The following is a 22219-nucleotide window of genomic DNA, read 5'->3' as shown; positions in this document are numbered from 1 at the left end:
ACAACCCTCATTCACCCATTATTATTTGAAGGGCATTGTGTCCATAAACAGTGAAAATCCCACATCTGATTTCACATCCACGAAATGTTGCTAGCTCACAAACTTTTTCATTTTCCTCATTTATGGTAAATTATATATATATATATCTATATATAGTATTTATGTATATATTTATAAATTTAGGCTTTGTTCCTTGCGTGCCTTGGGAACAGTGTCGGATTAACCACGATGCAAGAGCAGCAATTGCTACGGGCCCCGCGTATTTAATACCACTCATCTCTGCCTGGCTGACTGACTGACAGACACGCACACGCCCACGCACACAAACGCCCACGCCCACGCACACAGACATCGCCTATAGTAATTCACTACACTATTAATTACCCACAAAATTGTAACCTTTAGATAGCAAATACGTATTGTATCTAAGATACGTATTTAAGATACGTATTGGGTATTAAATTGTATTTTTACTACTTTATACTTAAGAACCCATAGCATATCAAGGGCTCTTCTAAAGAATTTGCTACGGGCCCCGCGCTTGCTTAATCAGGCACTGCCTGGGAAGTTCTACCTCCGTGATTGTTTCTGCCTACAAGCGGCACTGCTGTTGGGCGTGGTTGCCGGTGTATTTAGAGGCCTAACAGCTACGCCTCGGGTTCATGGACACAGACTTTTATAAGTGGAAGAAAGAAAAATAAAGCGTGGTCGGAAACATGATGCTGTGTGTGAAGTGCAAGGGAAAATAACAAATCATCATCATCATCACCATCATGTCCACCCATTACCGGCCCACGCAGGGTTTCGGTCTCCTCCCACAATGAAAATGGCTTATGGGTGGAATTGCATTAACATAAAATGATAATCATGCGAATCCGCAACGGCAATTTTGGAAACAGGCTAGGGCAACAACACCAAAGCCATTACGTCAGTGGTTAAAAACTATTCATAAATCCGTGACATCAAATCACGACAGTATTAAATTTATAAATTAACGTATCGGTGTCACCTTTTATCATAAAGTCTTTTAATATGGTAATTGACTAACTGAAATTAATTCTACTAAAAAAGTGTTGCAAGAAAAACCACGTGCTAACACAGGTGAAGTCATGTGGTCTGTGTATAAAAAATGAATTGTTTACAAACAAACTCCTGTTCGTAAGGGTGTTGCGTAATATTACGCGTAGTAAATGATGGAGGGCGTGACTCATTATTTCCAGTGAAAAGGAAGCTGTTTGCAAACAAACCGCCACAGTTTGTAGTCCTATTTATGTACAATGTATACAAATATTACCTTCTATTGAGTAATGGTGTTTGTATCCATTTATGTATATCTTGCAATAGGGCAGTTTTAAACTGAGGCTTGAGGTCATACACGTCAGTAACAATAGGTACGTGTACCTACGGATTATCGATAAAGATATCGTTGTATTTTATGTAGGATATGCTGCTATATTTAATTGCTGATAATGCTGCTGCATTATCATTATATATATATGTTTTTATAAATATTTATACAAGTAGGAATACACTTACAGTATCTTCACAATTTTACAAAACTTGACAAAAAGTAGTTAAATCTACTCTCAAATCTACTTACTAGAAAAGGTCATATATATTAACAGTGCGAAAGGAAGTTGTTTGTGGGGTTGATTGTATGTTTTTTTTTTGTGCCAACTGTGCCAAAACACATTTATTATACGATTGATGAATTTCTTAATGCCAAGGTTGCTTGGAAGCACATCACTTTCATCTCTCGCGAGCTAAAATTCACTATAAAAATGAGCAATTGCTGAGTTTCTTGCCGGCTTCTTCTCACTGCAAATAAACGGATTCATTGATCCTACTTGAAATAAATTAATTTTGAATTTATGTCGTACCTTACTTTAAAATTAATAAAATTGCAGTCAGAAGCTATCGATATACATTCCTAATATTACCCACTCCGTAAGCCTAACGAGTGCGAGCGAATGTTGCCATTTTTCAGTTCCAAATGGTTCCCATTAAAGGTGTGCCCTGCAGTTTAATCGCGTTACTTCTATTCATCTTTCGTAGCATGTTGTTGTATATAGCTTTAAACTTCCTTAACAAATGGGTCACATTTAAAAAAAAAAAAGATTTTATAGCCAAAATAAAATTTACTTCTGCAGCATAGTATCATATAACCTGCATTTACGAAATCTGTATTTTAAAGGTATCCACCACCTGTACCGAGACCTTGTAATTTATCGTTTGAATTTAATTTAGTGCGACACTACAAAGTAGATCTGAATTCTCGATTCAGTATCACCATCCGCTGGGGTCGTTATGCCAATTATCTATTGTATGCAAATCACTGGGCCGCTCTACAGCGAAAGGAAAATCACCCGACGACGGTTTTACATTTCTAAATATAGTGGATACATATTTACTTGCATGTTGTTTGGAATTGTATCAAGGTGCAGAGTGCTGCTAGATGAGAAAGAGCTTAAATTAATAAATAATTTTGTATTAATACCTTAGTTATATTGGACATATCACATGACGCGGAAACGAGAGCATTGAAAAGTTGATAGTGGTTGGAAATGTAGAAGGCAAACGTCCCCGTGACAGATCTCCAACCCGGTGGTCAGATAGACTAACAGAAACTGGTGCTTGTACCTTCTATAAGGCAATACAAATGGCCAAAGACAGTACCCGATGGAGAGAGATCATATATGACAAGATTACTCGCCATAGCAGTGATCACGATCCTCCATAAGGGACCGACTAAAGAAAGAGATTATCTAATCTTTAGTAATAATTACATATTACTGAATACATGGTTGTTTACTTAGCACGTTGTTATTGCTTTCTTGGATATTAGGACGAGCAATTTGCTTTTTTTACCTGCAAACTGATTTGTTGTCAATTCGTAAGCTTATTTTGTTCATGGCAAAGGTGACTCTGCTTCGGGTTTTATTGACCGAAGGGTTTATTAAACATGATAAGGTACGGAACATAAGACCCCGCTCTCAAGACTTAAGAACATCTCACGCTTATCACTATTTTTCAGTAATAGTATTGTAAGTATTAACCATATTTTTTATTTGTTAGATCAAAGTGCTGCAGCATCTTGTACAGCAGCACACCCTGGCTATACCGAAGCCAAACTCTACTCTTGCGATGCAGTACTCCATGCAGATTACTAAGGCCAAGCAACAGATTACCGCCCTACAGGTAATGTATTGTTTAAAGGAATAATAAGGTGTAACATCTTATAATTAATAAATATAAGTTGTATAATAAGTAATTATTGACACTGTGACCATGGACAGTTGACAGCAAATATCACTTAACATTATTCATTATAAAGTCAAAATCTCCTGAGGATGCATCGGTTTCGATGCGAAACGTGCGTAGAGTTCCTACATTGCCGAAGATCTGTTTGGTGTGGAGTATAAGGATTGAAGAAATTATAAATAACACCATACAGTTTCTCCTTCTTTGCGCGGAGTATAGCAAATTAAGCTTAATTTTCATAATATATCATGGATTTCCGCAAAGTAACGCTATTATGCAGAGTTACTTGTAAAAATATTTGCTTTTGCAGGATAGATTAGTAGTAGTAGTATTAGTACCAATCCTACTGAAAGTGTTATTTATATATGAATAGTACTTTTTACCATGTAGCCCAAAATGGTCAATTTTAAAAGTTAATATCGATCTAAAGCCTTATCACCTTTTTTAAGTTCCTACTTTTGTTATAACTACAAATGTTTTAAAGTATTTTTTTATTTTGATTATGTAAAGGATGTGCCAACAAGATGCCAATTATTGGTAGGCTGGCGGTAATAGGTATGCTTACCTTATGTTTTATTAATTTAATTAAGGTATGATTCTGAAAGAATAAGGAAGTTTCATATTTTTTAGACATTGTTGATACGTAGATTGTACTACGCACGTACTATTATACTAAATAAAATACTACGTACATACTACTGTACTAAACAAAATTATTGAATTAAAACTAGGCATGTTAGGAAAGTTAGGATTTCTTAAAATATTTATTGATGGAAATCAATGTTTTACTTTTTTCTGCAGAATCAAATAGCGAATCAGCAAGCTCTCTATATGAAGCAGCAGACCGGCGGTAGTGACTTGTTCAAGCAGAGTCACGACCCTCTCGCGCCGCTGCAGAACAACTTCGGTGATATGTCTATTTCGAAGGATACCCAATCCGTAAGTTCATTACACTTTATTCATATAGGCGTCAGTAAAAAAAGTTTACGTTTTTATATCAGAATGCTGAAATATTAAAAAAAAACGGAACCATATAAGGGTTTCGCTCACTTTGCTGTATATCTCTCCGTCCCTTGAAATTGTTGAAAAAAATACTTAAGCGTGATTAAGGATTTGGTTAGCCTAGTCCGTTCGAATGCTCACGGAGCGTTGCAACGTCAAAACAAAAAGTTTGACGCAGTGGTGTCCTAACAGGGCAGTGCGGCGCCGCAACGTTGCTAAACCCGTACCGTAAAACAATACCAATAATTAAAAAAATATATGATTGTATACCCTCCCGTTGGGAGAGTTTAGTCCAGCATGGGATAGTGGCTGTTGACTGATGATTATACAACGTGTAAATGAAAACCGAAATATTACGTAACAGGCTTTTAGGATTCTGTTACATGTGGTATATTTATGTAATCATAGATACATTTAAAGCCAGATATGTAGACTACAAGTGTGAAACGTAGGTAGAGCTCCTTCTGCTGATGTAGGACAGGTCTAAAAATTCACTTTTAGCTAAATGTCAGAAAGTCGCCTTTTTCAGTAGCATGGCAGGGGTTTATTAAGATTTCTTGCTTTAGTATCCCTAAGAGTGTATAATATATTATCTGAATGCAAAGGAGTATGACCATTTTCTTGTCTCCGCAGGCCTATGGCCCCAGTGGCAATCAGCAATCACGCTTAACCCAGTGGAAGTTGCCATCTCTGGACAAGGATGGCGAAGTTAACGACTTCAGCCGTGCACCGGGCACTGCTAAGTCAGCTACCAGCCCACAGCTCGGCCAGATTGGCCTGCAACCTGAGTCGTGAGTATTTACTACTGCCGTTTATTATTTCTAACAATTAGTGAAGCGGTGACATTAGATAGGTTCGATCTATTAATTTACTCGTACTTATCATTAATTTATCGCTATGTAGCGATAAGGCCGCCAAATTGTATACTTTTCGTTAAATTTGTATTTAAAATTTTTCTATATGTTAATGTTGTGTACAGTAAAAGTTAATATATTCATTCACACATTCATTAATGTGCGGTTTTTAGAACTTACATTAATGAAAAACCTACATGCCTGAGAGCTATGCCATAATGTTGCCCAGTATGGACTACGGCCTACACCCTTATCGTTCTTACAGGTGACCTGCGCCTCTTAGTTGTCTGGTAATGGGGTGATAATTTATTTATACTCTTTATTTGTACACCACATCAAGTTCAGAAAAACAAAAATAAAAAATATTTTTTTTTTTTTTTTATTAACGATAGGCCAGCGTTTGACGACAATCATGCCCGTTAGAAAGCAATGATAATATGCTTTTATAATCTGATTCCCAAGGTAATTTTGTTTAAACAATGTGTTAATACACATTTAATATATTGTGGTTACTATATGATTGATGAATTTCTTAACGACAAGGCTGCTTGGAAGATCTCATCTCTCACAAGATAAAAAATTTACTATATGTATAATTTTTCATTGTAAACTGTAAAAAACAGCAATCTGCTGAGTTTCTGGCCGGCTCTTCTCGGTGGAATTTGCCTTCTGGACCGGTGGTAGAGTCACTACAAACAGACTGAGTTGACATTTCAAAAGTGCTTATAAACTGGGCCTACTTGAAATAAATAAATTTTGAATTTTTTTGAAGAATGTAGTAGGATACAAAGGCAGCCTTATCGCTAAGTAACGATCTCTGCCTGGCAACCTTAGGATTAGGAAAACTAAAATGAAAAACGAAAAGGATAATGATGAAGCACTAGTTATAGTTCTTTAATGTGTGGTGCTTAGCAGTAGCTTTGATGAACTACTCTGTATAATTAGTTTTATTTTCTTGTTTGTACAATATAACTGATACTTGCAGTCCATGGGGCATGAGTCGCGCATCGGAAGGATGGGGTGACTCGGGCGCTGACGTCGCCGACGGCAAAGACGCCTGGCCGTCCCACGCCTCTCACCAGCCCGCCTACGACCTGGTGCCCGAGTTCGAGCCTGGCAAACCCTGGAAGGTATGTGCTGAATTTAAAATAAAACACTAAAAATTTCTAAAAAAACGTTTATCAACATGATATTTACGCAATAAAAAATCACCAACTATACTACTTGTATAGAATTATTATTAAAATTATTATTATATAAGAGATTGTAGTATCTCTAACATAATAAAATGTATTATTTTAATGCATACACAATCTCCCTGGAAAGCCTTTAGACCTATTTGAAATAGAAGTAGATAGAGTAGAAGTAGAATAGCCTTTTGTGACAAAACTTGTCAGGGGAAGCCCCAAAGCAGCATGGATGCAATGCTGTGTTCCGGACTGAAGGGCGTAGTTGCCTGTGTAGGCACGTGAGGACACCTACGTCTGCGGTGGATGGACACAGTGCGGCAATTTGTCGGGCGTATTTCTTGCGACTCTTTTTGGTCTATAAAAAAATAAAAAAGGAATTATGAATTTGGTAACAGGGCAATCAGATGAAGAACGTAGAAGACGATCCAGCCATGACCCCTGGTTCGGTGGTACGCTCTCCACTCTCGCTTCCCAGTATAAAAGACACTGACATGCTCGGTGGCAAAACCTCCCCACCGGGGGGTGAAAGGTCCCTATCCTCATCCACCTGGAGCTATGCGCCACCCGCTACCTCCTCTGGGGGTCTGAAGCCGTCCGACGCTTGGGGCGCCAAGCCCCGCCCCGCGCCTCCCGGCTTGCCCAAATGGCCCCAACATCACGTGAACTCGCGTGCTGTGCCATCTTGGCAGGCGTCTACATGGCTCCTATTGAAGAACCTCACTGCCCAGGTAAGTTTCCTATTTGATCCTGTTTGGCTCCCCGCACACACGTCGATATTATATTATTGAAAATATTTTAATGATATTGCCCGTGTTGAAGAATTGAAGTTCTGGTAAAAAATGTTACAATAAATTTATAACGTGGGTAAATAATTAAACTTTAGATAACTATAAATTCATATTTGCCAGATATGTTATTAAATTGATGGGGATTTTTACAAATATGATTTAAAACCAATGTTCATGACATTGAGTTAGTGGGTATTTTGATATAAATAAATACAAATGCATTAGCGATACACTCCAGTCCGACATGGACTCGAACAATGCAAAGATACCTCCCGGTGTCTTTGTCGTTTATCAATTGTCAATAATATTAACTGTGTACGGGCAGCCTCTGTTTTGTAATCACAGCTTGAGGTCTTACTATTATCGCTTAAAGCAATGGTATTTTAAAATTACTGCATATTGGCCATATGTTGACCCCAAAAATAACGATTTTAATTCTGAAACAAAACGCCAACTACTAAGCACTACTGGTTTTATGTGGTGGTTGTAAGGGGGTTGCTACTTATGTATATAATAATAATAATATTAGAGGTCTTTTATTTACTATTAAAATTGGCCAAACATATCTCCTAACTAAGGTAAGTACTCTCTTGAGCACTTTGTGTATGAGTGTGTACCATTCCAGTGGTCCATAAAGGGATTTCCCCATTTATTGCTTAATATATTCAAAATACTGTTCGTGTGGAGCTTCCGCGATATTTTCTCATGATTGCGTAAAAGTAAGATAAGAGTTATTTTCTGGTATAAAAGGATAGTAAAAAATAGGATTCCCATCATTAAAATCGTTACTTAATTTTTGACTGAGCATATCTGAGCCTTTGGAGTTTAACTTTTTCGTTTTGTCAGTCGCCCAAGAACTCTTTAAATTGAATGCGTATTTTCTTACTTTGTTAGTGAAAAAGCTAATTTGTTAAAGCAAAAATAAATAAAAAGCAGTCTGAAGAGGTAGTAAAAGTTATGTAACGTATTATTTTAAGTACATCCTCCGCACAAAATAAAGAAGATACAGAAACCGTTTATACGACTAATATTGAAGCACCACTCCACTTTAGTAGGGTTTCTCGAAGGAGTGGTTAGTCATTTCATTCAATTTACCATTTGCTTGGGCCATTCATTTACATTTCTCATCTATGGTCTGGACCGTGAATGTCTGTGGATTCTGTGGTTTGGTGGGTCTGTGGTCGTGAAGAACTAATGTCATTTTTGTGATCTTTCTGCTAGATTGTAAAAAAATCTAGCAGATTCTAGCACATTATTAATAAAAATAATTGATGATAAGGCGTACTATAAAAGTAGCTGTTTGTAGATGTATTTGCTATTTTGTCCATCTTAAAAATGGCTTTATCTCATAGGCAAATTGTTATGAACAGATCGACGGGTCAACTCTGAAGACACTGTGCGTGCAACACGGGCCGCTACAGAATTTCCATCTCTACCTGAACCAGGGACTGGCGCTAGCACGCTACTCTACGCGCGAGGAAGCTGCTAAGGTATGTTAAGACATATTATATTATGTGTGGATTAGTGGTAAAAATGTCAGCGTTCCTGTCGGGTGGGCCTAAGTAGCTCTCCGGCACATACCTCTAACTTAACGGAGTTATGTGCGTTTTAAGAAATTAAATATCACTAGCTCTAACGGCAAAGGAAAACACCGTGAGGAAACCTGCATAATTTAATCTGCTATGCATTAAATTAGTGTAATTGGTTTTAACCGTACTAATTGAATTAAAAAATAAATAAAATAAAATAATAAATAAACGCTTGCTGATAGACCTTCATTATGTTGTAAAGATTTCCAAAGGCTTACAAAGTCTGCCCGCACAATACTTAATATAATTTATGAGATAATTTATTTGTATATAAAGTAAATGTAAATAATATAATTGATATATACTCGTACATACAACCATATGCGTTCTTCTCATCTTATACTCTTACTACTCTCCAAGAGTATATAATATATTTGTGCAATAAAAAATCTACTGTCCCTGATTTAGGTAAAAACCTATATTACAGGCGACAGTGCAAGTATTTGGCGCAACTAAGGCCGATTTGTTAGTAAAAACATGAACTTAATCTATTTTAGTATTCTGTTGACTTAATAAAATTTAAATGGTTACGAATTCACTTAATTCGAAATTAATATCATTTTTCATTCCCATTTATCGTACTGTTTGATCCGCAGGCTCAGATGGCGTTGAACAACTGTGTTTTGAGCAACACTACAATCTTCGCGGAGTCCCCCGCCGAGTCCGAGGTGCAGATGATTCTGCAGCACCTCGGCTCGGGCGGCGGTGGTGCCTGGCGTGGCGGTGGTGCCAAAGTAAGTCAAACTTCTCCTGTACAGGTTTCAGGTGTGCAGTGATGTTTATACAAGGTTACTTGAAAAAAGGGGGGTAACAATCCGAAGGATTTAATATAAGTGTAATAACACTTTTCCTCAAGTCAACACTTTTACGCAGTGACAACCACAACATCAGCTGTGTTTTCACTTAATGTCAAACGGGATCATGGATTACTATGGCGGCATAATAATAGGTTAGGGTGATAGATATTATTATAAAACAATAATTAATAAGTTAGTATATTTCATAAGTAGTTTCATACATAGTTTAAAATGTAAGATCGAGTATCGAGAAACTACAAACACTAAAATTTTGCGTACTCTGTGGGTTTACAGGAGTGTATATGGATCTTTTTTAGGAGTGACTCAACTTTATTGTTTTTATGGTACCATATCCGAAGGGGAATTTTACCCTATAAGCCTCCGCTCTCCTCCGTATGTCCGAGTGTGCTTACTCTGTCTGTCAGGATCTTATAACCCAAAGGCTTATTTTATCACCATAAAAGAAATTTATGTTATTTTTTTATGGTTTTGCTCTAGCTCGGTGTATTTCTTGTCCTTATCCCACATTATCTGGGGTCGGCTTAAAATGTCTTCATAATTTTGTTAACACCATGTAGTGTTAAATATTGCACCTACGTTACGGAACCTTTTGCGTGCAAATCTAAAGTTAGCCATTGTCTGCATTCTTACTTAAGTTATGTGAAGATGCACTTTAACAAGGTAGCGGGCTGACCTGATATCCCTATCAGGTCAGCCTGCATGGCAGTTACATTAAACCGTACCCCTAATCGGTTTCTACGCGATATCGTACTCGAACGCTGATTGTCTTCGTACTGGAACGCTAAATGACTTAGCGGCACACGGCACATCTTTGTTGATGGTGGTAACTAGCCAAGTCCGAAGCCCCCGCCCAGACCAGACCAGGGAAAACTTAGAAATTATAAATTCCCAAATTTCCCTCGTGGGGAATCGAACCGGTGACTTAAAACCGCAGCGCTCACCACTGTCGCTAGTCATAAGGTCGACAATAGTCCAATAGACTTAGCCGTTTTTTTTGTTACTGTAGGACAGTTGGGGTGGCGGATTCCCGGGCCTGTGGCCGGAGCAGCATGAGCAGCGCGCCACGCCCTCCTCACTGAACTCGTTCCTGCCTCCGGATCTGCTCGGCGGGGAGTCCATCTAAACACCCACCGACCAGCCGCCGCCCCTGTGTGGCCACGGAACTCGCCCAGCTAATATAGTTCACGTTGAGGTACCACATTCGTCTCTCGCGGACAGCTACGAAATTTTCGCGGGACAATCGTTATCGTAACACTGAGCAATAACACGTAAATTCCGGCGGGAATTTCGCATGTGTCAGAGTGGCCTTAGCCGTCGTCAGGCGAGCGTGCAATGACTGTGATGTATTTATGTTATGTGATGCCGTGGCCGCACGGGGCGCGCCCGGAGGTGTCTAGTTGTAATTACGCTTCGCCGCACCCCGCACGGGGCCGGACTAATTTTATTCGCCTAGTCACATCGAGTCGGACGCGGGGCGACGCGCCGCGCCGTCTCGCGCCCGCCGTAGCCAACTGTCCACAATACTATTATCTACTGTTTCGTAAGTGTTCATGTAGATTATTTAGTGTACATAAGAATTATACATATACAACGTCTCAGACATATAATGTACGGAGGGTCACACCCGAGCGGGCGGCGCGCGGTAAGACTCGTGCGTCGCCCGCGGCCGCGGCTCCTGTAAATTACCAAATAATGTAAGCTATCGGATAGAGTAGTTGCGTCGCGGGCTACCTCAGTCACTCGTCCCGTGGCCTTATTTTAGTCTGTATTTATTTTGTTGCGCTCGCGGGCTGTTGCTGTTTCGCCCGTGGAGCTTTGCGTTCCGAGTTTCTTTCGTGTTTTTTTTTTATATTCGTGGTTTTGTCGCATACGCCCTAACGTATTTTTATTATTATTATATTATTTATTCAATTTTAAAATTCTCACTCGCGATGAGCCCTCGTTTTCCAGTAGTGATATTTTATACAGCAATAAAAAAAAAATTAAGTGCATTTCGCCCGGTTATCGAAGTTTTTATTATTATTATTATTAGTATGTAATTTTAATGAGAATAACAAAAATCGAAATGGATGAGATTCGAAGTGCATTCTTGTAGAAATAAATTCCTTTAAGCCGTATAGTCTGAGAGGGAAGGAGTAGGTCGGCGGCGCCGACGCATCTTGCCGGGCGGGCCGGTCGTCGGACCGCGTCGACCGATCCGTCGGACGTCGTCGGACCGGTCCGGCGGTCTAGTTCCGCCGATGCTAATGTTTCCCCAAATTTTTTCCAGTATTTGTGATTCAAGTGCCACTTTATGTTTAATATATGAAACGATTATCTAGATTATACGATTAATGTAAGGGTAACCTAATATATTAAATTGAAAATTGTTTTATCATTTTATATTACATACATTTGTGAGAAGTGTTATAAAGTACTATAATTGACCGTAATTTAAATATTACACTTTTGTGTATAGGTAAGGATAAAGTTCTAACTTAAATTTAGCCATATCAATATCTATTTAATAAAAGATTTGTGGTATTTTCTATAGGCTCAATTTAAACGTTATTCAAAGTGACATATGCTTTAGATATTCTGTTAATAATATACTTGTAGTCGTAGGTCTCTCGGTATTACATCATCGTAGATATTAAGCGTACACCTAAGTCCTATCGTAGCTTACGATAAGCGAACGATTGATATATTACGGCAACGATCGCACTTGTAAATGTTCGTTACTATAAAGGTTTATTTACATTTTTATTTACTATTTAATTTATTGATGGTGTGCCACAGAGATACTCTGCCAAAATATATCAATACCAATATGTAACAGGATTAGCTAGTAGAGGCGAGCAGGATCGCACATGCACCCACCACGCTCGCCGAGCAGAGCCGAGCGGGCGCTCGCGGGAAGCAATTGACTTTATTAATGTACATTATGTATTTTGAACATCTTCCAGTGATCTTTTTAATTAAACATTACGATTTAGAGCTAAGTTAGATGTTAAGTGATCGCTGTACCTTATCGAGCCAAGAGCTTGATGACTTCACAAATTATTGAGATAAGTTAGGTGGTTGCGATGTTGAGCGTGTTGTGCGTCTGAACCTCTTCGGCCGCTTGGACCCGTAGAATTAGTGTTAAATGTTTATGTGTATGATGTGTTCAATTAGAAACAATATTAGCATTTCTCATTACCGTATATCACCTATAGTGGGACCGATTCGACGGTTTTTCGAAGCCACCTCCTATCTGTTGCATATTCTTCATCGCCTTTCGAAAAATAAAAAAATATAAAAAAAAATAAAAAATTGTACCGTGTATCCATAAGTGTGTACACGCCTAAGAAGTGAAATTTCTTTAGTTTATTTTCATGAGTTCACACAATGTTAAACATCAGGATCGTGTTGGTTCAATACGGTGCGGTCCGATCCGAGCCGGCGGCCTTTCAATGAGTAAAAGCCGGAATTGACTTATTAGTTTTTCTTTACAGTACCCAAAAAAAAAAAGTTTCTCGTGAATTACATACCTATACTAACGAGACTAAAGAAGTTTCACTTTATAAATACAGCTTCTTACTAAAACGATCACCGACTAGTTTTAGAGTGACCAGTTTATGATATATTTGTCTAAAGATATTTTTACTATAAAATTTTGAATAGTATTATTAAAGGCTCGGTATATGCAACGCGGAAAACTAACGATTTCGCCTCGATTAAGAGGCCTCACTGCGGACCTTGTCGAATGACTTATAATGTAAGGTGCCAAAGAATGAGTATCAAAGATATGATGACACTGTTTTTTGTGAAAAAAAAAATTGATCGCATCTCTAATAAGACATATCTTCTAAATTTTTTTTTTGTTTAGAAAATTCGTTTTCGGTACGGGTTATTGATCTGATGTTCCTATGCCATTCGTGTGATGTCTAAGCAACAATAGTGCACCCGCTCTTGCGTAACTTTTTAGTGAATACGTAGCGATCGTTGCAATTATATTTCGTTCGCTGAATTCAAAATGCTCTTTGATGAAACTATGAACTAGAACTATACATTAATTACTTCACGCGGTTTATTAAAGATTATAATTAAGTCTTGCAATAATATTTTATGCTGCTTTTTGTTGATTATAAATAACTAGGGTAAATTAATTACTTAAACTAGTTTTATACGAGTGACGCTACGGGTGTGTCGTACGTGACAGCTTGCGACAAGTTTGCAGGAGGGGTAATAGAACCGTGACGTGACTTAATTAACGTACGACATAAGAATAACCAATTGTTTAATGGAATCTCAACTGCCTTTAAACGTTGCGTCATAAAACATATTTTCGTTATTACGGATTATGCAAGGGCTGTTGCATATTTTGCAAATTTTACATGAGATCATTACAAGAGTTTTATTAAATTTTTATTTTATAATACAAAAGAAAAAAAAACTATTGCTATTTTATTATAATACAGGAACTTTTATTTAGGGGATTAGCATGCCTATTTGTGCAAGCCCTGACTTTTTGTCAAGCAAACTTGAGGCTATAGTTTACAACGTGACTTTGAATAATTTTAATACGTGGTTACAGTATCGTTTCTATATCATTAGTTATTCTTATGTGATCCCAATGATTGCGACGATCGTTATGGATAGCGACAGTTACGCGATCTACCTCTCGAGAGCGGGCCGATGTCAATTCTATTGTTGTTTAGCTCAATTCAAGTAAAGGTGTTTCTTTCTATCGTTTGGGTAATACTTTTAATTATCCGGTGCCGTTCTGTCCAGGCCTGCACCGATGGTTGTTGCCTCATACGCAGTAGTCTGTTCGTAATTGTGAATTTATTACAGCAATAAAGTTCAAGAGTTAATTTTTTATAAAGATTTTCCATTTTTTATGAAGAAAAAAAAATTTTTGGTCGTGCCGAGTAACCGAAAGTATAAGGATCCAGTGCCCTGTAGAAGTATGATGTCCATAGAATAAAGACGAAAGAAGTCATGCCTTGAAGTTTTTTAGTCAGTTAAATGTAAACAGTACTTAAGTAATGGGTATGTTATTATAAAGAGACATAATATAGGCGTTGTGGTGTAGTGGTGTTAGGGCACCCCTCACATAAGGGCGGATCGCACGTTGCTGTAACTTAAATAAGCTATGCAAGGCAGTTTCGTGGTCTTAGAATAGCTGTGTAATTGATATTTTGATTGTGATAGCCCTATGTGTGGAGGGGCCGTTAGGTGTCGGTAAAGCGGCGATCGCGAGTCATTCGGCTACATAGCCTTACCTACGTGCAATGACAATATACTGTAAAAGCTTAGGAGAAATAAAATATTGGTCTAACCGTTTGGTGCGTGTCCACGAGCGAGCTTAACGCCAATTCTGCATTAACACGTCAGGTAAACTCCACTCTGCGATTATCCTCTTAACGTAAAGTTTGCGATACGTACCAGTGAGTTTAATATCGTATCGTCTCGCGGTTGCTGTACAGATCGCATTGGTTTTTAGTGATCTGCCTGAAATTTGCTCTCGCAGACGTATGTACAAAAAGTATCCGCGCATCAATTTGTGACTTATTTCAGTCCGGTTTAATTAAATCTCGCACTGTACAGTTTTAAGTCCAAGGTGATTCTTAAGGCGGTTACGTAGAATCACGGGAGTCAGTGGGAGAGTTGAAAAGTTACTCGCATTGATACAATATCGCGTGGTTAACCCGTTTTGGTCCTATAGACTTGGACACGATAAACTCGCTCGTGGAAATGCTGCCTCAGAGAAACAGATAATGTGAACTCAATATGGTTGTAAGATCCTCAAAGCTACCACCTTTAGGGATTGTCAAAAAAGCATGACCATGTTCATTTCTTAAGGTATTATCATACGCTTTTTAGGTCAATAATTTGTGTTAAGTTTTTTTCTAATCGACTGAAAATTAGCAATATATCCAGGATTCACTTTCGAAATCCCTCTAAAAAGGCTGGTAGCTTTAAGGATCATCAACTAATTCAAATATCGATTTGTTTATAGAAGGAAGCATATTTTTAAAACGCGTGGTGACTTTTGCCTGGTTTTGGTAAAAAAAACCAGCAGTAAAAACATGCCTATATATAACAGAACGCAAGAAATAGGTTCTATGACTTCGTACTTGAAAAACTGTTGAATTTATTTTTACCAGCACAGTGCATCATCGGGCCAGTCGGTTAAGTTTTAGTTTATGTTTCCTTCTTAAGCCCTGGAATTTATATTAGGTCACCGATTCGACACGCATTTATTCGTCTCTAATAAGTTTACTATGAGAGCGCGATTGAATTCGCGCTGCTGCTCTTTGCCAATGAACACAGTGAAAATATATTAAGGCAAATTTAATACGATTCGACGACATGCAGCCTTAGTGTTAGATTTGTACACGCAATCGTGGTCTCTTTCGGGTTTCAGAACACAATGAGTAAAATGGAACGTCAAGAGTGTAATGAAACGTAAGAGTAACAGTTTCTTCCACACATCTCTTCGTGTCTTATTGAACACGCAGAGATCTCCAAGTAATAACCTTTTCCATCGCCACTACTGAGTTACTGAGCTCTATTATCGGGATATGTTTCGGAGTAATAAGTCATAGAATTAATGACTCTAAAATCAAGTAGCATTAGGTCCATTTTACTTTGACCATAAAAAGATTAGATGCTCGAAAAGGACTACGATTGCGAGAGTGTAAATCTTATATTATGAGTGACAGAAGCTTTGAAGCGCCAGTGTGTTGTCAGAGCACGCGGCCGCCGCGCCGCGCCGGCTAGGTTGTGAACGGCGCACGCGCCGCAATAACTGAATCTCCTCACGGTTCATGGACTGTATATTTCCTGCACACAGTTGCGCCACGTGCAATTTAGTCTGTGTTATATTATTATGTTGTTGTATATTTATATCTTACACCTTTTACAGTAATATGTATATAATGTGAAATTATATTCTTAAAAGATTTTAATACGCTTCACGCTTTCACTTCTAACATTTTTTCGTGACTCGTTTCTGTTATCTAGGATAAATTTACGTACCTAAAAGTAATTATAATAATTATCATAGATGTAAAATGTAAGAAACAAAAAAAAATTAAAAAAAAAAATAAAAAACAAAAAAAAATACTTATATAAAAAACGAAAAAAAAAAGAAAAGCAATTAATAAAAAACCAATGATTGTGCCTCAATGAACTGTGGTACGTTACCGTAACCGATGGCAGGTTGAATAGTTTCCTTGGAAATGATTACTTATTATGAATTGTGCGGTAGGCGCGCCGCGACTTGCGGTTGACAATATAAAGGATGATTTATGCTCGGCCGTTGCGGGAACGAGCCGTGTTCCGTGCGAGATACGGACGAGATACGGATCCTAAATATCGCTTAGGGCTTGTTTCCGCCACGGTCTAGCACAGATCATCCCGTCTGCGAGTGCGCGGCGGGATCCGCGTCCTCGCCTTGTGTAATCATTAATGAGCTTAGCTATGTTTTACTTTTATTATAAGTGTTATGTCATCAATCAACATTTTATATATTATATATATACATATATATTCTTACGTGTAAATATTTTTATCTATTTATTTTGGTTTTCATGAAGTTTACCCGAATTAATATGTAACTTAATAATAATATTGTTTATTTATTTGGAATCGGATCCGTCGGAGGTAACGCGAGGGTTTCGCACATCGAGGACGTTTCGTACGTGCGTGCGTACTGCTATGCTCCTTAATACTTGTATGTAATGTCCGACCCAAAGGTTTTTAACACTTTATACGTATTTATGCATGCTACGGTCTCATTTTTATTTTTTTGGTTGAAAATTTAATGAGTTATCATTGTTTTTAATATATGTCAAAATCAAATTTGGCGTTCTTAACGTTTGTCAGACGCATTCTCCACAGTTAGAAAAACATAGGTTCAAATTACCATAAACTAAACAACTGGTAGTCCCAATTTTATTAGTTAACATCATAGTATATGAGTATATAATATAATAGTGTTAATGTCAGTTATTTAATTATTATATTTTTTCTATTCTTAAAACTGAAACCAAAAAGACCGATAGTAATCGAGTGTATCTTGAATAATATTATGTAACTTTCTGATAGTCGCTAACCGGTGAAGATTTGTCTCCTCCACACAATTGGTGATGAGTGTACAACCGTCCCTGATATGAGTTTTTTATGAAGACATCCGGTTGGCAACAGAAGAATAGTTGCAGGATTCAGTAGCTATGCTAGTTATACGCTTGCTTGCCGCATCTGTAGCCAAAGCCGAACAGTTATAAATAGAAAACGTTCTACAGCGAAAACCTTCGGTCGGATATTACTTGTATGCCAAAGTCGATGTCTCATTGCCATTAACGACCACAAAATATTTATATACCTATTCTTAGAAAATCTGCGTGGATCTCTGACATCACAACAATCTATTGATCGTACAAATAAGAGCCATTATTGTAACGGCCTCCGAGGCCGGTGTTCTGTCCAAGCTGCTCTGGGATTAATTTAGCTCAAGTATTTCAAATAGTAGTTTGCTCATAATATTGTTGTTATTTTTGTTTATTTTTTATTATCTTTATTATTAAAAAAAAAAAAAAAAATACTACGTTGGCGTGCGGGTGAAATTTTTAAAATTGTGTTCGCCAACTACATTATAATTAGCTATTAATGATCTTCAACCTAATGGACCATTCTGTTAGGTATTACATCGTGTTCGCGTACATAATTCACGTATACGGTACGCCTAAAACGTATCTCGGTTAGGATTTAAATTTAGTTCCTCAGTCTTTCTATCATCTTAAATGATACCGACCGTTGTCTCTCCTAAAAATATTACTAATTCGTTCAACTAGGCATATTTTACGAGCATTTCGAAACGTCAATTTTGTAGTGACTCTACCACCGGTTCAGCGAGTAGCAGCGACGTTTATTAGTTCAAATTTCAGTGAAAATTAGTTTAATTAATATGAAAACTATACTTGATGTCGTGCAACGGTCGGATCGGCTTTAAAAACGCATTTGGATGCGATCTCAATCGAAATAGCTAGAATAATATTTATTTAGTTGCTAACGCACCTTCCAGACCTCCGAGACTTCGAAACTAATTATTTAATTAAAAAAATTAGAGGCCCTTGTAGCAGTATTGCCCCGACTGTATAATTCCCGGTTCGCTTGACACTTAATGTTGTACTTTAGGATACAACATGGGGTAGTTCATACTAATTCTCTCACGAAGCCGCTACGAGAGCTTAAAAGATCGAGTTCAACGCGTACTGCCCAAGAGTACAAATAAGTAAGAGGGAGAGTTAAGATATCTGACCTCTCTTTCCTATTTATTACGTAGTACGTAAGTTGGTCGGAAGTTTGGAAAGGTGTGGTACGGGCTTAATGCAGTGTCATACTCGTATAGGGACCAAATACATACGAAGCGGCATGTTTCTGTCTCTTTCTCTCTTAACGTCCATTGCGCTTTACGGCGATGCTTACTAAAAAGACAACTCATCTTTCCATTTACGAAGAAAACGTATGATGACGTTGTTTAGCTTTATATCGTCATAAGTGATAATGTACAATATTCAGAAGGGCCTTTTTTTAATTTGATAAGGTTTAGGATTTCGCTTGTTATCTTTGTTTATATATATTTTTGTACGTTGACGTCCTAACAATAGAAGCATATTAGGTGATATCTACAAATAAACTAGTCTTCCTTATTTACGTTGGTCGTGCGGATCGGCGTCGGCAAAAGAGGCAATCAATCCTCTAGTCCTGTTTCGTGGTGCGATAAGAGAATACCAAATATACTAACGAAGGCTTTCGACGTAGCGTAGCGGTATAGTAGGGGTATAGAGGTAGGCGGCCCGGGCAGCTTGGAACCCCCGTCTATGTTACAAGGGAATGGTTGGGTAGTATTATTGTATTGCATTTATTTCTCTTTGTCATAGTCACTCAAGAATATATTTAATTGACCTAATGCCTAAAATTGGAATATCAGAGTTTATTTAGGATGTTTCATATTTTACATTTTAGTGTTTAAATATCTAAAATTTACCTTAATTATAGTGAATGGATTTTTGTATTATTGGTATATAGCTGTAAGACAAAGGGTGTTCTCGATTAACACAAACAACTGATTAATACAAAATAATTAATGTACTGAGTGACTTTACGTGTAAACAGAGGGCCATTGATTAAAATGTTGAAGTAAGCTAAATTCTCTATTTGATAATTTTAATAAATGTGATCGCTGAGAATATTTTTAACTGCTATATGTAATGTTATTATAGATCATTAAGTGAACAGGAATCAGTACACGGAGACTTGCTCGTCAGTTAAAGTGTGCCAGTACATGCCAGTGCCAGTGCGAGTACTTCGGCGTGTGCCCAGTGCTTTGTTCACCTTGCGGAACCCATGGCACGTTATTGTCGGAGAGCACACGATAAACATTTACTCAATTTTGCTTATCACTAATATTATTTAGTGAAAATGGTACATGGAAGTGTTAACAAAGTTAATAACTTAACACATATACCAACTGCAAAAATATCCAGTTATTATCTACTTAAATAGAGAAAATTAGGTCAGTGGGATAATTTAACACTTAAAAATTATTCCGTGCACACTACTACAATGAGTAATTTCATTAACTTTTAGCAAAAGATTTTAGTGAATTCTAACAAAATTATTTCAATAATAACCAAAAGGATAAGGAGTTTAAAAAAATTACCCAGCATAACTTTGTATTGTGATATAATTTCAATTGAAAAAAATCAACGTTGCATCAATTAAGTAGATCATATCGTGTGCTCTTCGCTACTATGACCCAATTACCTATGCCCTACGAAGGTACTTGTACGTCACTAATATTTGATTTTATTCGGTTTGATTGGTTCTCTGGCGAGAATTAGACTTGAGCGTTCTTTGATATGTGGGCGATGCACGTAAACGCAACGCAGGACAGATCATATTCTATGTCATTATAGTACGGTACGGTATCAGTAGAGTCCCAAACATTAGTAGTTTTCTGGACAGTTCAATACTCAGTCTTTGTCGACAGACGCGTTGTGGTTGATGCGACAATTCAGGCCACTAAATAATGTTTGACGCCGCTCGCTCGCGTTCGTCGCGGGGTATTTGAAAGCGGCGTCACGCGTTGACTTAGTGAAAACGCTAAACAGTATTGTAGCGACAATCGCGGCGCGTATTTGCATTTGACTACACCAACAGTTTTGTGCAATTTTGAGCAAGCTTGAGCTAAAGTACCGTTAATCCAGTCTGTAATATTGCTATGAACAAAAGTTTGGTGTTACTGGTGCAGATTTGTGTAGAAAAAGTGTGTGTCTATTGTTGATAATGACACAAATTATCTTAGTATGTTAGTCGCGTTATAGGTATGTGGCCTGTCTTGCCCTGCTAATGCGTTCCGTCTCCTGCGTATTATCTTACGCCCAGCCTATATAGCGTATATGTATATATGTGTGTTAAGGCCAACCCCCCCCCCCCCCCCCCACCAAACAGCTAATTGATGCAGTAGACTCCAGTACTGCTCGCTAACTCACAAGACAACCCGCTTTCTCTAGTCTCCTCGCATTCGAACATCGCTTTAAAAGAGCTTTTTGTTATCGAGCATAATTAATTGTCATATCCTAAATGTCGACACTAGTTATTATTCGTATTATTCTTTCTTTTTATTTAGATCTCTGTTGTACCTGTGTGTAATAAAAAAAAATCGTTTATATTCAATGTTTTCATGTACTGTAAGAGGACTGAACCGGTCTCGATGCCACCGTGCTTGATTGATATACGTATAAATTATGTACTCGCAAATGTGTGCGCGCAAGTGTGTGTATAAGCGCAAAGTTTTTGACAAGCCTGCGCTGCGAATCATGTCGATTTGCGCGATAAAAATCGTCGCGTTGCACTAAAAATATTGACCTCAGCGTCAATTTTCTGGCAAACAAACGTCACACCGGCGTTAACGTTACTCATTTTTTTTTAGTTTTTTTTTGTCATTATAATTCATCAAATTTGACAGGTCAACGTCACACGGATTTTACATTGCGTGTGTACTAACTCGCGCGCACGTATTTGTGACCTGGATATCTATAAAACGTAGCTTCAAAGACCAAATTTCTATGTTCCATTAGTCGTACAACCTCTCGCTTCAAACCAATACTCTACGGTCTTGCATTAGTCACTTTTGTACCTTGATTGTACTTGAATAACCTATGTAAGTGGTGAACGACTAATCCAATTCTGAAAATATATACTTAAATACTTAATTTAAATTTTATCAGACTGATAGCTGTGATTAAGAAAAAAATATTTTTAATATTATCCAGTGAGTCGGATGAGAATATTTATTTTATTAGAGGTTTCCTACTGCCATCGACACGTTTGTATGTGACGAGACATACTGCTTTGCGTATTTTAATTACTTAAAAGCGTATCGTTTAATACGTTTTAGGTGTACGGGAGTTGAATGAAATACTAGATCGATTATGTGACAAATAAGAACAAAATGACTAGTTGAATGAACCCACCATTTATAATCGAGGTCTCCTTAAAAGCGATATTTTACATTCTCGCCTTTGTTACATTATCGCTGGGCAACTCGCCATTCTATCCCTGTCTACGCCACTCGTTTTGCATAGTCTAAGCTTCGTTTTTTGATTAGACGCAATTCTCGTGGTTTCAAATGGCGTGGGATGGCGTGCAATTAGTGCGCCCGGGCCATTTATCGTTATC

At 37.7% G+C, this 22219-nt stretch overlaps 1 protein-coding gene across 7 annotated transcripts in view; it reads left to right on the top strand.

Moving 5' to 3' along the window:
- LOC120629107 (protein Gawky) overlaps nt 1–19722 on the top strand; it is a 37685-nt gene extending 17963 nt beyond the window's left edge. For 4 of the 7 annotated variants that reach the window (XM_039897878.1, XM_039897875.1, XM_039897876.1 and 1 more), the window contains 8 exons: nt 3076–3198; nt 4063–4200; nt 4897–5054; nt 6103–6247; nt 6703–7035; nt 8466–8585; nt 9281–9418; nt 10509–19722. In XM_039897878.1, the coding sequence (XP_039753812.1) occupies nt 3076–3198; nt 4063–4200; nt 4897–5054; nt 6103–6247; nt 6703–7035; nt 8466–8585; nt 9281–9418; nt 10509–10625 (1272 nt within the window). In that variant the 3' untranslated portion in view covers nt 10626–19722. The remainder of the gene's footprint in view (nt 1–3075; nt 3199–4062; nt 4201–4896; nt 5055–6102; nt 6248–6702; nt 7036–8465; nt 8586–9280; nt 9419–10508) is intronic. The other 3 variants (XM_039897871.1, XM_039897872.1, XM_039897873.1) reach the window with 1 other exon arrangement.
- The last annotated feature ends 2497 nt before the right edge of the window (nt 19723–22219 follow it).

This window comes from Pararge aegeria, chromosome 14 (genome assembly GCF_905163445.1).
Source record: "Pararge aegeria chromosome 14, ilParAegt1.1, whole genome shotgun sequence".
Lineage (NCBI taxonomy): Eukaryota > Metazoa > Arthropoda > Insecta > Lepidoptera > Nymphalidae > Pararge > Pararge aegeria.
Note: the sequence above shows the minus strand (reverse complement) of the source record. Positions and strands in the feature narration are given on the sequence as shown.